The sequence below is a fragment of the Anguilla anguilla genome, chromosome 14 (genome assembly GCF_013347855.1).
Source record: "Anguilla anguilla isolate fAngAng1 chromosome 14, fAngAng1.pri, whole genome shotgun sequence".
In the NCBI taxonomy this organism is placed as follows: domain Eukaryota; kingdom Metazoa; phylum Chordata; class Actinopteri; order Anguilliformes; family Anguillidae; genus Anguilla; species Anguilla anguilla.
The window spans coordinates 28108527-28124204 of record NC_049214.1 but is presented as its reverse complement, the minus strand read 5'-3'; the positions used below and the strand labels follow the sequence as shown (position 1 = coordinate 28124204).

Below are 15678 nucleotides of genomic sequence, written 5' to 3'. Positions count from 1 at the left end.
AAGAAATCTTCGATATGAAGTGACTGGTAAAGTCGATTCCTTCTAAAGTAAAGTCGTGAACCTTGAGAAAAAAAGACACGGTGCTTCGTGACAGTTTCGATGAACTGGATTTGTACAAGATACGGTGGAATTTATGAGTCGCAGGGATCTAGGAACAAGCGGATGAGGTCGCCATGCAGATCGTCATGTCTCAGCTCTCAAGATGTTTCCCTACCACCTACAAAGGAAAATACCATTTTCCAAGGTGACATAGTGTTTTGTGTACACTGACTCTAGACTGGTTTAAAAAAAAACATTTGGTAATATGGGACAGTGCATTAGATGGGATACACTTTCCATAGGTCTAAATGACTATTCCTGCCAAACTCTGATATTATTCCTCATATGGACCTAAATTATTGTCCTCAGCCAACTCAATAAACTGTCTGTAAATGGATGTTAAATGGACTGCATTTATATAGCGCTTTTATCCAAAGCGCTTTACAATTGATGCCTGCTCCTGGTCCCCATACATTTGATTACAGACAGAGCATAGGACTCACAAAAAACCCAGAAACCAATAGTGCGCAGCTTTTTTCTTTTCATCAGAGAAGGCTTTGATTTAATTTTTACATTACATTTTAGTAGGCAAATGCTTTTACCCAAAACAATTTTACAATACGTGCATATCAAAGACCATTTGAACAACTGCAGGACACAGGTTCTCATTAAGTATCAGTTATCCGTAACCATGAATATCAAGTCTATTTCATACAGGGAGCATAGGCTAAGTCAGTAAAGTTGTGGCAAGTCAAACTAGTAGCCAGGTATGATTACAAGAGATATGACAAAAAAGAGCTACAACATCAAGTTGATTGTAGAAGTGCAACACTCAAGTGCTAGAAGATCAAGATACTGTACAAAGATACAAATGCTATAAGACAGCTATCCAAGACTGGGAGTAACCCTGTGGAGGAGTAGTGTTAGAGTTAGTCAAGGTACAGTCTGATTTTCTTCTGCAAACTCAAAAGCTAAATTTATAGAAGAATAAGTCCCATACACAGTGGGGTCCCAGGACCGAGGTTGGGAACCACTGCTCTAGGTCAGCGGTCACCTCAGGTCCACAAAAAAGGTGCTTTAAATGTTTCTCATCCAAGTTTTTTTTAGACATAAGTGTGATCAGTACACCTGTACACACAGTCAAGACCACCAGACCCTGCTGGAAATCAGGAAAAGAAGCTCATCAAACCCACAAACATTCCCAGAAGAAAATAAAAAATGCTATCCAGCCTTAGCCTGTCTCAACCTGACCCAGTATCCATGATGCCTGAGTGAATAGGCAGTACAAGAGAGATGGAAGTGGGGGAAACAGGCGAGGATCTGGGCTAGGCTAAAGGCTAACCCCGCAAGCCAGCGATCCCATCTATTCATCCCCCCCAATGTGGAGGTCCCTGCACAATACACTAGGTTACCTCAGATTACATCAGACATGTGCGACATGAAAAAAGAGGCTGCTGTGTTTTTATTTTTACGTGGTTTTCTAACCACACCCCAACACAGCCATTCAAAGGAGTGGATTGACCCCCTTCCATGTGGACAGAGACGCCTCTTTGTCTGGCAAGACCTGTGTAGGTGGTTTGTGTGTTTGTATCAACAAAGAATTGTCCTGCGATAAGAGTTGGAACATTACTTATAGCTTGTGGAGTTTATGATAGTCAAATGTTGGCCCCACTATTTACCAAGAGAATTCACAAACATTGTCATTGTAGTGGTGTACATTCCTCCCAGTGCTAGTGCTAAGGAGGCCTTCTTACTATACAGAGTCATTAGTGAACTACAGAATGCACACCGAAGGCTTTTTCATTGTTGCTGGGGATTTTAATCATGCAAATATAAAATCAGTTCTCCAAAAATTTTACCTACATGTTAAGTTCATACACAGAGGAGAGAATACTTACATGTAACTTCCATGATGCTTACAGAGCCACCCCCTGCCCTGCCCTAGGTTACTCTGATCATGCTAATGCCACCGTACAGACAACTGCTCAAACGGGCTAAACTGGTTTTTGAAACACCCAGAGAACGTGACCAGAGAAAGCTACCTCAACATTGCAGGGACTTTAGTGCTTCAAGAGGCTAGCCTTGAGCCACCTGAAATCTGAGCTCCCCACCTCAATGGACCCCTATCACCCATACATTTTTGCATATCGCCCATCGATTGTTGATTTTAGGTAGGCCAGTGCTGTCCACTCCCCCCTGCTCATCAATCAATCAATTTTTATTTGTATAGCGCTTTTAACAAAGGAGCTTTGTCACAAAGCTTCTTTACAGAGAACCAGCCCCCAAAGAGTAAGCCTAGGAAACTGGCACAAACTCCCTGACTGATAGCAGGAAGAAACCTTGAGCAGAACCGGACTCAGAGGGGGAACCCATCTGCCGCGGGCCCACCATGGAGTCGGTCAGCAGCACCAAGTTCCTTGGTGTGTACATTGCAGATGACCTCAACTGAACCCTTAACACTACCTCTCAAACCAGGAAAGCAAAACAGCATCTCCACTTTCTATGAAGACTGAAGAAAGCAAGCCTCCCCCTCACCCCGTTCTATAGAGATACCATTGAGAGCGTCCTGACTAGCATCATCACTGCCTGGCATGGGAATTGCAATGTCTCAGACTGCACGACCCTGCTGCAGATTGTGAAGACGGCTGAAAAAATCATTAGAGTGTCTCTCCCCTCCATTCAGCACAAGCAAGAACACAGGAGTAGTGTGGGAACACCCCACTTTTCCCTTAGACTGTTTGCCCACTGTTAACTGCTTCAATTAACATGAATGATGAAAGCATGTAAGCTATCAGTCCTGCTTTGTTCTGGAGTCTTCTGTTTCTTAATTTTACTTCAGTCCCAGGTTTCAATTTATTATTTCCCCTTTTTTTGTTAAGGATAATTAGTTAAGTCAGGATTTTCTGGCAAATATTAATTATATGATCTCGATCTGACATTTGTATAAGCACCAGCAACAGCCGCAGACTGCAAGTGTCTCCTAAAGATTTTACTCAAATACAATCGTTAACCAGCACAGTTTATAGAGCTGTCAGAAAACTAAATCTAAGGTAATTGGTTGGAACAGAAACCAGACACAGACCAACCCTCCAGGACCAGAATTGTGCACTAGATGGGGCAAGAGTTCTTCTCTTTTGCTGCGATGCTGGTTTCCTCTTCTTACTCAACTCATTCCATTCAGCTATAGGCTATTAGTTCAGTGTATTATGTTTTATTTAGGGACTTGTTGTTTTGCTGTATCCTTAACCTGTGACATCAACATTTGAGTTTTAAAAATTAATCTTCCATTTTTGATGTTGGAGCTGTTTTAAAGAAAGGAAGGAGGATAAGGGGAAAAGGAAAGAACTTAGGTAGTTGGAAAGATTTTCTGATTTTCATCAAAATACATTTCATAATACAGTCTCAAAAATGCGCTCTCTGATGATATTACTGTAGAGTTATGCTTTATTGTAACTTTTTTCAGCACTTGAGAGATTAGTTGGTGTTTAAGAGAAGCAATTTTGTTTATTGCTCTCATCGCTCTCTATCTTGTCTCTGTCTTGCTCTTGGTTAGGCACCAAGCTTCCTTGTGCAGTGCAAGAACTGTTAATTAAGAGCTTGATGAAATGGGTTTCCATGGTCAGGCAGTTGTACACAAGCCTAAGATCACCATGTGCAATGCCAAGCGTCGGCTGGAGTGGTATAAAGCACACACTGCTGGAGCAGTGGAATCATGCTCTCAGCAGTGATGACACGCTTCACTATCTGGCAGTCTGATGAACAAATCTGGGTTTGGCGGAATGCATAGTGCCGGCTGTACTGGCCAAAATTGTGCCAACTGTAAAGTCTGGTCGAGAAGGAGTAATGGCCTGGGACTGTTTATAGGAATAATGGTCATGGTTTGGTCTAGGTCCCTCAGTTCCAGTGAAGGCAAATCTTAATGCTACAGCTTACAATGACATTCTAGAGAATTGTGTGCTTCCATCTTTGTGGCAACAGTCTGGGGAAGGCTCTTTTCTGTATCACTATGACAGGCACAAAGCAAGGTCCATAAAGAAATGGTTTGGTAGGGAAGACGTTGACTGGCCTGCACAGAGCACTGCTCACTACCCCATCAAACACCTTTGAGATGAACTGGAATGCCGACTGCGAGCCAGGCCTTATGCCCAACATCAGTGCCCAACCTCACTAATGCTCTTGTGGCTGAATGGAACCAAATCCCTGCAGCTGTGTTCCAATATATAGTGGAAAGCATTCCCATTAGAGTGGAGGCTGTTAAAGCAGCAACTCCACATTAATGCCCATAGCTTTGGAATGAGATGTTCAACAAGCTTGTATGGGTGTGATGTATGGGTGTCCACTCGTTATTGGCCATGAAGTGTATCATGTGTTTCCACTTTCCTGCATGAACGAGCATAAATTTAACTAAGCCTAAACTAACCCAACTTTCAAGTGATCAGCTTTTAGGAGTCGTAGTTTTCTTCGAGTTGGGAATACACCACAACTCCATTAATTCATGTTGCATCTAGAATCCCCAAATTGATCATCCGACATAATAAGGTTTTCATGTGGACCTTCCTGGTGGGGAAGTCATGTAGATCTTAAATCCAACAAAAGTTGAAAGCAGCATTTGCCCTCGCTAAGTTAAAGGTAGATAGCTACCTCAGTAATGTTATAAAGTATTGAACAATGGATCCTTGTTATTGTTATTTAATTTGTATTGTGTTGACAAACCATTAAAATAATTTCACAAGGTATCCTGAGGATCAATAATATTGTTTTCTATGAGTTAGCAAGCTAATGATGAAATTTTCGCGCTCAAATCTTCCTTTTGCTACCACTGCTACTTTAGCAGTGCTGATGACTTGTAGGTGGAGTCATCAGGCCAACTGATGACTCCGCCTACAAAAATGTTTACTAACACCACACAGCATGCGCAGTAGAGGCTATTTCCCGTGGCCCCTCCCACCCTCTCCAGTTTTCTATACGCTGTATGCTGGCAACTGCGACACAGTCAGTGAACATGGCGTTTAGAATAGCAAAGAAGTCTGTTTCGCCTCTGGTTTTCCTAAACAGGAGGTTGTCCGTTCCGGAAATACGGTTCACGGGTGCTTACCATCAAAAGGTAAAACAAAGAATTGTTTAACTTCTAGACCTTTACAGTAGTAATTTTTTGTGATGTTCGCGGTAGTGTACTTCACTATGCGATTAATAGACAGCTATGGTCCTGAATTGACCGCAATGTTTCTGGGTTTGTTCCATCCGAGATACTGGCAAAATTGATGGATTGAATGGTGAAACGCAGAAGCATTTGGTCTTGTGCTAGGTCCGGTGACTTCCATTGTATTTACAACCTTATTGATGTTGATTACTTGGGCTAACAGTTGTCAGTTGATATGCTATATAATTGCATGTAAAATCTTACTAAATTTACCGGTCTTGCCGGGGCCGAAAACATTTCAGAGCCCTATAGTCTACTGTAAACGGAGAGCGCTGTATGAACGTTTACAAATCGTGTTAGGCTAGCCATAAGTGAGTGTGGAAAGCCGGCATCCAGTTGTGTAGTTTGCTAAATGGATAGTTGATTTGCAGGCCTATAATTAAGACTGTCACGGCGGAATAAGATGGTTTAGGTGCTGTGTTGTGGACGTTGATGAAATGTTGCAAGTGCGCAGCTTGCGATGTACAAGTGCTTAGTTAACGATCCTGTTTTATTGTAGCCTACGTTACAGTACAAAACCGTGCATATGGGCTAATCTTTTAATCTCGTTCTTGGATATGCATATAACTTCAGATCATTTAAAATGTTTGGCTAATTAGCTAAAGATCATTAATATCACTAAACCACGCAGGTATCGGCAAGTGGCATCTTAAGTTTAACGGCATTAGTCCCAGTGTTGAGTCACTTTAGTGAAAATGCGATGCATAACTATTTTATATTTGGCTACTGGGCGGATGGAAGTTCTGAGGCGAATGGGCAATGTGCGCCTTAAATTAATTCCAAAATTGCTTTAAAAAAAAAAAAAACAACAAAACAAAACTGGAGGTTGCAGTTTGACTGGAGGGAAAAAAAACTTGACTGTAGATGCTGTACTCTGTTAAGCACTGTTAAGTGTAAATGGGTAGTGCTATACGATATTCCTGACCTACCCTCCTCCTGTTACCTGAGCCAGGGTGTGGAAGTTCATTGTCCTGGCTTTACCTGTGAGATTTAATTGACACCAAACCTGCCCAGTACACCTGAGCTGGTCAAACTGGCTCAGTGTCAAGGATTTAGTGAATGGACTGTCTTCAGTCCCGCCGGCCCCTCTGGTTGATGTGTCCGCTGTCATGTTATTTGGGGTTTATTTGAGTGAAAGTTGAGGACATAAGCATGCTGTGTTTCACGAGCCAGCCAAGTGTTTTTTTATTTTTTGGGGGGGGAGGGCTTGAGGTGGTACACCTAATGTGAAATTGGGTGTACATACAGTCAGAAGAGCCCAACTCTGCACTGGGTAGATATTTGGGTACTGACCAAAAAAAAAAAAAACACTGGATGTTCTGTGGCCATTGTGTGTTTGGGGTGTGTGTGTGTGGTGATTTTCTGTTTGGTGCTCATGCAGTACAGTTGATCTGATTACAGTGGTTGGGTAATGGAGCCTAGGCTTTCCTGTGTAGAACGCCTGAGCTCACAGTGACTCGACAGAATGAGAACAGGCACAGAGCTATGCAGATTTAATTTATTTAGCATGTTGCATCATATCAATGCGCTTCTTGTGTAACTGGAGGGGAAATGGGCGGGGCCTCAGCTAGGGTCAGCACAAGGGCACAGGCAGACAAGCGCATTACATTAACCACAATGGAGGACCACAACGGAAAGGAGTGTCCTTTTTTGTGTGTTTTTACTCCTCAGTGCTTTGAAATGTATGCAATGACAGCAGCACAGTATTATACATATTTTAAACTGTCAAATTAATTCAGTCAATCAATCAATCAACGATAGTAACAGAACACCTCTTTTCTGGAAGGTGGTGGACCACTACGAGAACCCCAGGAATGTGGGATCCCTGGACAAGAATGACGTGAATGTGGGGACTGGTTTGGTGGGCGCACCTGCCTGCGGAGACGTAATGAAGCTGCAGGTACGGTCTGAGAGGCGGGACTTTGTGCACGATTCATTAGCATATCATTTACATTGTGACCTGGGTCTGGCTCTTTTTAAGGCTATCATTGCATAATACAGTCAGCGTTTGTTACAGAAGCAAGGAGGTAAAATTGTGCAAAGGTTGTGTGTGATTGGTAGGTGGAGGGGTGGGGTCAGATTGTTTAATAGTTGTGTCTGATTGGCAGGTGGAGGGGTGTGGTCAGATTATTTAATGGTTGTGTGTGATTGGCAGGTGGTGGTGGACGGGCAGGGTAAGATTGTGGACGCCCGTTTCAAGACATTTGGCTGTGGTTCAGCCATTGCCTCCAGCTCCCTGGCCACAGAATGGGTGAAGGGCATGTCGGTAAGATGCACAGATTTTACATGCTAAGCAGCTGTTTTACATGGCAAATGCTTTTGCACAATGCACATTTTTATATGATTCTCTTTCTCCCTTCTCCTATAGATTGATGAAGCTCTCAAAATTAAGAATACACAGATCGCCAAAGAACTCAGCCTGCCCCCAGTCAAACTCCACTGCTCAAGTAAGAAGATGTCCTACACATTTAATTACTGCAGAGTGCATTAATTATTGTCATCACCTACATTTTTAATTATTCCTGAGTGCTTTCATTACTGTCTTTACCTAAAACTTAATTTCTGTTGTGTGTTGTTTGGTAGTATTCGTTTGTTTTAATTTAGTTATTTTTGGGGTTGCTCTGATTCTGCTGTTTTTCAGTGTTTTCTCTCTTCCTCTGTGTCGGGGGCATTTCTGAGCGTTACTCTTTGTTTCTCAGTGTTGGCGGAAGACGCGATAAAGGCAGCGTTGGCGGACTACAAGATGAAGCAGCAGGCGAGGGAGGAGTCTGCAGTCAAAGCCGCCAACTGAGACCCCCCTGATGCAGTGGGCAGTCTTCCACAGCCCCTCCACTCCCGCGTCCTCCAATAGAGGCCAAGAGCACCGATCCCCCACCCTTTCATGCCAGCCTGTCAGCTTAATGCCTAATGAGGGCACTGAAGCTCCACCCTTTTAACCTGTCAGCTTAATGCCCAGTGAGAGGGAACTGATGCTCCACCCCTTTAACTCGTCAACTTAACGCACAATGAGGGAACTGAAGCTCCACCCCTTTAACCTGTCAGCTTAACGCACAATGAGAGAGCACTGAAGCTCCACCTCTTTAGCCAGAGGGAAATGAAGCTCCTCCCTGTTGGCCTGTCAGCTTAACGCACAATGAGAGAGCACTGAAGCTCCACCTCTTTAGCCAGAGGGAAATGAAGCTCCTCCCTGTTGGCCTGTCAGCTTAACGCACAATGAGAGAGCACTGAAGCTCCACCCCTTTTGTCTGTCAGCTTAACATACAATATGAGGGCACTTGATTGGGGAGGTAGTTATGCAGCATGACCTTGCTCTATAGTAAGGATGCAGAAGAGTGTGTGCCTGTACGTTCAGGTGATTGGTGTGTGCATACTGCCCAGAGAGGAGTTGTATGAGACCAGAGTTTCTACCTCTGTTTAAACACTCTCGCCGCCTGGCTGCTAATGAAAGCCATGCTTCATCACATTCCTTTGTCACCTGCAATATGGGAGCAGAGTAGAGTGTGTAATGTTCAGGCTTTCCTGTGTTTGCGTCCCAATGTTTCAGCTTGCGATTTGGATGGACAATATTTGAATGCTATTTTTAAAGATAATAAAATTATGACCAGACTACTTGTGTGCTTATTGTGATTCTGGTGCAGAGAAAAGTGTGTTATTTCCCATTACCAGGGATCATCAGTAGAGTACGTATTTATACCTTTTAATATCTACACTTACATTGACACAAAGCAGGATGGATCAGTGCATTCATGCGGTTTATAAATCCATGGATCCATCCTGCCATTCACTGAGGCCCTCCTGGACCAGGGCTTACTGCTCATAGATTAGACAATAAGCAGAGCAGCAAATAGCCAAGATTTTCACTTTTATATGGAACAAATAAATGAATAAAGCGATAATCATGATGGCAGTGGACAACAATCTGGAGAACAGTCTTGGTTTATAAATGTAAACCCCTTAGGATAAAGGTCTAGGGGTAAAGGGGAGTAACAGAAAAGTTGTTGAATGATTCGGTAGGCTAAATTTGCAGTGCACAAGAGAGTTTTATTTACAGAAGGGTGCTTAAAAATTAAAACACAACAGACTTCAGAGTGATTGACCTAGGCCAATACAACAAACAAACCAGAACTATTTTCAAATAAAACCAAGCTAACTGATCTGCCACAAATTAAAAAGTACATGATCTAAACCTAACCCCTTAAACTAGCATAAACAGGTGAAAACGTAATATGAAACAAAATGGTACCCCACCCCTAAAAAAATGCCAAACAATAACCTTGGCAACTCACATTACACATATCCATGGACCGTGGCAACGATGACCAAATGGCCCTGAGCTGAGGTGGAAGTGGGTCTTCATACTGGCTGCTGGTCTGTGATAGGCTGCAAGTACTTGAAACACATCAGCCAATCAAGAAGAACAGAAAATACCTAGGCCAATAATGGAACGGGTGGCAGTCAGGGGTCAGATACCTGTAGCTTCAATGGGGATGGGAAGAGAACAGAAAATATACACCCACTGGCCACACAAGACCAGAGCAGTTCATTTCCTACTGTGATCTGGAAGGGAGGGGGATTTATCATATTATTTATGTGAAAAACATACAAAACCGATCCTGGTCAACAGGAAACTCTGGACAGTCGTATGCATCAGCTAATAAGTACCAAGTGCACAGAAGTCTCTCTAATAGGATTCCCCAGTCAGCTGATCCAGGATCAGTGGACATGGTCAGTTTTAGCAAGGAGGAAGAAGGTGATACAGATCTAGGATCAGCATGTGGAGATGACAATGAGGGAGAGTCGCAGCAAAGCACTTCAGTCTATGAACAGGATGCCCCAGTGTTTGGCAGTACCATAAAATCCTATATCACAGGATTAATGTGAGTTTTATTTAAACAAGCTAAAATTGACATTGTCTGCTGATTATTGTTTTTCTCCAAGTTAAACTATGTGGTTGTTCCCTGCACTTGGAACGGTACTTCTCTCTAGGGTTTTCGACACACTTGTTCCTGGTTATGGGTATACACTTTGTTGTACGTCGCTCTGGATAAGAGCGTCCACCAAATGCCTGTAATGTAATGTAATGTTCTCCAGGGTTCTAAGATACTCCATCGTCATATGAGATATAACATTCTGAAGACCGTCAGGGTAAAGAGTCACATTAACTGGTAAGGCAATCATAATCTAACAGGTCACACCTTCAGTGGAACTCTCAATTTACACATACTGAACGATGGAAGAGAAGCATAGTCATGTGGTCAGGAAGTAGACAGAGAAACAGCCCTGCCCTCTCTGTTTTGAGGGTGAAATTTTGGCAGTTTGGTGGCCCTTGTTAAAATGCTGTCGTCTCCCCACTGATCAGCTTCACAGATGAAGCGGCTACTTCCTGAGTTTCAGCTGTTGATGACCCAATTTCCTGTTGGGCCCCTGGGTCCTTGTTTGTGCCAGACCCCCACTCTGACACTGCACTCTGAGAGAGGTCTGCTTCCAGCACAGTTTCCTTCACTTCCTGACTTGTCTCTGTGGGGGTCAATTCCTGTTCCATCTCTGTGGGGGCCATTTCCTGTCCTGTCTCTGCAGGTATCACTTCCTGTTCTGTCTCTGCGGGAGTCACTTCCTGTTCTGTCTCTGGGGGGGTCACTTCCTGCCCCTTCTCTGTGGGGGTCACTTCCTGTCCCATCTCTGTGGGTGTCACTTCCTGCCCCTTCTCTGTGGGTGTCACTTCCTGCCCCTTCTCTGTGGGTGTCACTTCCTGCCCCTTCTCTGTAGGTGTCACTTCCTGCCCCTTCTCTGTGGGTGTCACTTCCTGCTCCTTCTCTGTAGGTGTCACTTCTTGCCCCTTCTCTGTGGGGGTCACTTCCTGCCCCTTCTCTGTGGGTGTCACTTCCTGCCCCTTCTCTGTGGAGGTTTCTTCTGTTTGAGGGGTGTCCAGTTGCCTTCGTCGTACCTCAGGGGGGCTGTGTTTGTCGCTCTTGCCGCCCTGCCCTCTCGCGGGGTTTTTTGTGGGAGTTTGGCGCAGTTTCCGGGCCGCACTCAGGATGTCCTGCTGAAGCTGGTGGGCAGCGTCACGGGGTTCTGCGGCTGGCGCGTCGGGGGGCCTGTTGGGCACGTGGCGGAACGCAGGCTCTCCCCCTGCCTTATCGCGCTGGTCCACGTAGCACGTGGCGGGGAAGGAGGACGGGTAGTAGGCCGCAAACTTGCGCTGGCGTCTGACGGCGGAAGCGCAGCAGACCAGGAAAACGCCGGCGGTCAGCAGAGAGGAGACCAGCAGCACCATGACCAGGTTCTCGCGCAGGAAGCCCCGCACCTGCCCCAGCAGGAAGTGCTCCACACCTGTGCTGTCTGATGGGTGGGCGGGGATGTGGGTCAGAACCCCGTGGGTGGTGTGGAGCGGGGTCATGTGGACGTAGATGGGAGCAGTGGAGGGCGTGGCTACTGATGTGTCCAGGTCCTGGTCTCCACTGCTCTCTGTGGCTATGTAGACGGGAAGGGGCGTGGCCTCACACCAGCAGACCTGCAGTGAGAGCACTGATGCCCAGGCCAGGCAGACAACCCAGGAGAACATCATGGTGCTGCAGGAGAACATGGAGAAGCTTTATAATGTACAAACACACATGCATTTCACATTTGCCAACACACTACAATATGTAAACAATATGTATCTGCATGCCTACCTGCAGGCCTTACAGAACACTGCATTGTGTCTACGTTGAGGTCTCAATATTAAATCAGTGTTTGACCTCATCCATGAAAATAGCCAATATTTTAATCCTCAAGGATGGAGAAATTCAATGTTCCAATTTTTGGCTTAATTCAGCTTCAGTCCAATTTTGTCACTACAAAAAACATCCTGAATACAATATAAACAGAAAGGAATTTTAGTTTCTGCTGAGGAAAATTTAAATGGATTATCTAATAAAATTAAATATACTCAGTACAATAATCATGACTGTGAAAGCATGGTTTATCTATTGGGGAAATTGTGGGAAAAAATCACAGCAAGGTTTTTTTGGGGGGTAGGGGTTAGTGGGATGAAGTAGAGTTTAGAGCTGGGTTTGGGGGGTTGAGTCTTTGGGAGGGAAGGACTGAGCTATGTGTTTCTCACTCTTAATCCCTATGTCTCTGAGGCCTTTATGCCAGATACAAGGGAACAGTAATCTGCTCTGGAAGAACATCCAGTCATCACATCAGCTAGGGTCTTGTGACTGGGGACATGAGCTTCCACAGTCCAGGCTTAGCGCAGTACAACAGACACTGTAACAGACTAACCAGATGTTCCCGGTTTTCCTTCTGTTGATGCTGGAACATTCTGAAGGTAAGTATCTTTTGAATATTCATTAAGGAGCATGGCCAAGTACACTTTCAGTGGATGCTAGGAAACCCCAGAGGCTCCTGTCATTGCCCAGTGGCCTCATGCAGTTTGGAAAGAAAAGGAGGACATAAGTAAAAGAGCCCAGTCTGTTCTCTGTCTTATTTATGATTCAAATAAGTACAGCGGGAAGGTGTATTTTACATGGCTTATCTCCATTAGTGCAGAGGGGTTTCTGAGGATACGTTCCCAGTGGTGTTGTGGAAAGGGAGAACATGCCAGAAGGGTTCCCAGACAGGAATGGTTTATTCTGTGTTTCCAGCTGTACGGCCTCATGCGAAAAGCAGTGTAGACCCTATATGGGGCAGTTTGATGTTCAGGACGGGGTTTTCTGGTGAGAGCCAGTAGCTGGTGCTGGGTTCAGTTTGGACAGATTTAAAGTGTTAGCTCGTGTTAGCAGATGCTCACGGCAGACCGACTGCTAGCATGGGGGACATGTGAGTTTGTTTGTGAAGGCTGGTCAGTGTTTATGCAGCTGTGCGCAGGTCTGGCCATATATGTGAACTGCGAATCGTGATCCCGGTCATGCATGGGAACAGTGGTCATCTGATCCTGAAAGTACTACTGCAGTTTGATCGACGACATGCAGCAACGTTCTACATGCATATAACTGTGCCACTTTAGAAAATCTCTGTGCACAGACAAGAACAGAACAGAAAAGAACATCAAAAGCCAACACAAACCAGCACAGCATAGTTTCATCTTCCTGTGCACGGACCAGTGCAGTTTAATCGCAATGCACTGCCTCTAATGCTCTCACTGAGTGACTTCTGTGTGGGAAAATAAGCTCTGCACTCCTGCTCCAGTTAAACCTTCAATAAATTAAATGTTCCACGAAATATGCAGAGCCCCTCTCTGCTCTCTCTCTTTCTTTTCAAATAAAGAGCAAAAGCAACAGATCCTTCACAATCAGAAACAATGAGGGAAGCTTTTCAAATTTGCTTTTCCCATCCCTTTCTCCCCAATTGGAATGCCCAGTCATGCTCACACCGCTGTGTTCATCACAACATCCGCTGTAAATTCGGGACGGTGCAGACGAGCATACGCTCTGCTTTGGAGCATGTGGTGACAGCTGTTGCTTCTCATCACCCTACAGTTTTACAAATTCAGGCTCACACAGACATGAGCTGGAGGATGACGCTTCATGCGCAGCTGAACAGATGGGCTTGTGAGCTCCTGGGGATCAGCGTTGCGTGATGAGACATCCTGGTGACTGACCACCTCCCATTGCTAGAGCTAACTGCGTGTTGCTGCATGCAGGGCTGGCACAGTGTGGATTCAGTATCAGACAGGGGCCCATCGATGCCCCACAACAGGGCCTTAACAGAATAAGCTACTCAGCAGTCCTCTCTCTCTTGATGAATAACCTCACAGCTTCATAACTAGCATAGTAACTTCATTGCTTCATGAATAACCTCACAACTTTGCATCTAACGTTCAGAACTTAAGAACTTCCTAAACTTCAAAACTAACTTCACAACTTCATAACTAAATGAACAACTTCATAACTGCCTTCAGAACCCGATAACTACAAAATTTCATAATGTAACAACTTAATTACTAACTACAGAAGAGCACAACTTCATAACTAAGTTCTGAATTGCATAGCAGAACTCACAACATCATAACTTCACAACATCATTACATCATTCACAACTCACAACTTCATGATTTCCAGTTCATCTGATTTAGAATACGTTTTTTTGTTTGCTCTATAACTCCCCTGAGCCTTGCAGTCTAATTAATTAGCCAAGTATAATTATCAGTGTGTTATCTTTATCACCCGTTCTGCTGCATTAGCATTGCTATTCATGTGTTCTCAATTAGCCAAAGTAGCCTCAAAGAATCCATGTTGGAAAAACAAATAAGTGCTTTTCCTGTCTGGGCTCCTCAGCAGAAAGACTTCAGCTAGCCAGACTGTACTATGACAGTCTGCACTCCTGCACTCCCACGTACTCACATTCTTTCTTTCTCTCTCTCTGCTCTCTCTCTTTCTCGTTCCCCTTTCCCTCTCTCTCTCTCTGTCTCTCCCCCTTTCCCTCTCTCAGTGTTGTGTTATTAGCTGGACATACATTTGTAAGTATTGCCAAAGCAAACAGAAATCAACTTGAACATGAATAGAGATTACAGCTGGTATAATAAAAATAAAACAATAATAATATTTCACCACAGCAATAATAATCATTTACAGCGACAAATACATGAACAAAGAATCTGGAAAACTCTGTGTGTCTCTTCTGTTTCCTGGCACTTCATCACAGCTGCATATACGGTAAAGATGGAAAATCAACTTTAAAACAATGGAAACATTTGTTTAAAAAAAAATCAACTGAACAACCGTGCACTTTTAGCCTGTTAGCTTTTTTCCCAGAAAAAAGTATTTTTTATTTAGTCCAACGGGTCTCACACCACCCCACACAACAGAAGCGCATGTGAAGTAACGTTCTTTAGAGACCAACATCCTGCTGTACAGATCTGCACAGAGCACTGTGTGGAGTCTGCTCAGTTAATACCGTGTTAAAAGTGTGCTGTTGAGAGTGTCGGGTATTACTAAGCAACTACGCATTGTGCCTCTGTACCATTTACCCAGCAAACCGATGGTGCCAGGAGGTCCAACAGACCCAAACCCATTCTATCCAGCCACTGTAGTGCGCACACACAGATACAAAGCCCTCCACAGCACAGAAACAGCTCATACTGTAGCTCAAGCTGTGTACTCACCGTCCAGGTGACCTGCGGATTCACAAAGAGAGAAGTCTCCCCACAGCCAGGAGCGAGGAAGACGAGGAGAAGAAAGGAAGTTTCCGAAAGCTCTGTTCTCCCCTTGCGAAACGTCATACAGCTGCTGGCTGTTTGAAAGCTTTGCCGGCCACTAAAATAAATAAATATATAAATGCATGAATCCCCGGGATAAGTTCATTACCCGCTGGATATTTTGCCTACTTCTCTTTCTCCACTTTCCTTCACCCCCTTCTCTCACTTTTTGTTTCTATCACCCTCTCTCTCTCTCTCTCACTATTTATCCACAGATTGTTCTCATTAGGTCGTAGTTTAATGGTGTGTGGGGGGGAGG

General features: G+C 44.4%; 2 protein-coding genes across 2 annotated transcripts; one reads left to right on the top strand and one right to left on the bottom strand.

Moving 5' to 3' along the window:
• Nucleotides 1-4987: 4987 nt before the first annotated feature.
• Nucleotides 4988-8845, top strand: LOC118212626 (iron-sulfur cluster assembly scaffold protein IscU-like). Its single transcript, XM_035390731.1, has 5 exons — nt 4988-5143; nt 7026-7139; nt 7395-7505; nt 7608-7686; nt 7939-8845. Exons 1-5 carry the CDS (start codon nt 5012-5014, stop codon nt 8028-8030), a joined length of 528 nt encoding a protein of 175 aa, XP_035246622.1. The 5' UTR covers nt 4988-5011; the 3' UTR covers nt 8031-8845.
• A 414-nt stretch (nt 8846-9259) lies between these two features.
• On the bottom strand, nt 9260-15678 carry LOC118212622 (transmembrane protein 119-like). Its single transcript, XM_035390728.1, has 2 exons — nt 15327-15678; nt 9260-11808 (listed from the first exon to the last, which is right to left on the bottom strand). Exon 2 carries the CDS (start codon nt 11802-11804, stop codon nt 10569-10571), a length of 1236 nt encoding a protein of 411 aa, XP_035246619.1. The 5' UTR covers nt 11805-11808; nt 15327-15678; the 3' UTR covers nt 9260-10568.

Bases quoted from the DNA above. Each gene is read 5' to 3' on its own strand.
- LOC118212626 (XM_035390731.1), top strand. From the start codon at position 5,012: ATGCTGGCAACTGCGACACAGTCAGTGAACATGGCGTTTAGAATAGCA. The intron at 7,506-7,607 runs GTAAGATGCACA...CTTCTCCTATAG, and splicing joins AATGGGTGAAGGGCATGTCG to ATTGATGAAGCTCTCAAAAT. The intron at 7,687-7,938 runs GTAAGAAGATGT...TTTGTTTCTCAG, and splicing joins AGTCAAACTCCACTGCTCAA to TGTTGGCGGAAGACGCGATA.
- LOC118212622 (XM_035390728.1), bottom strand. From the start codon at position 11,804: ATGATGTTCTCCTGGGTTGTCTGCCTGGCCTGGGCATCAGTGCTCTCA.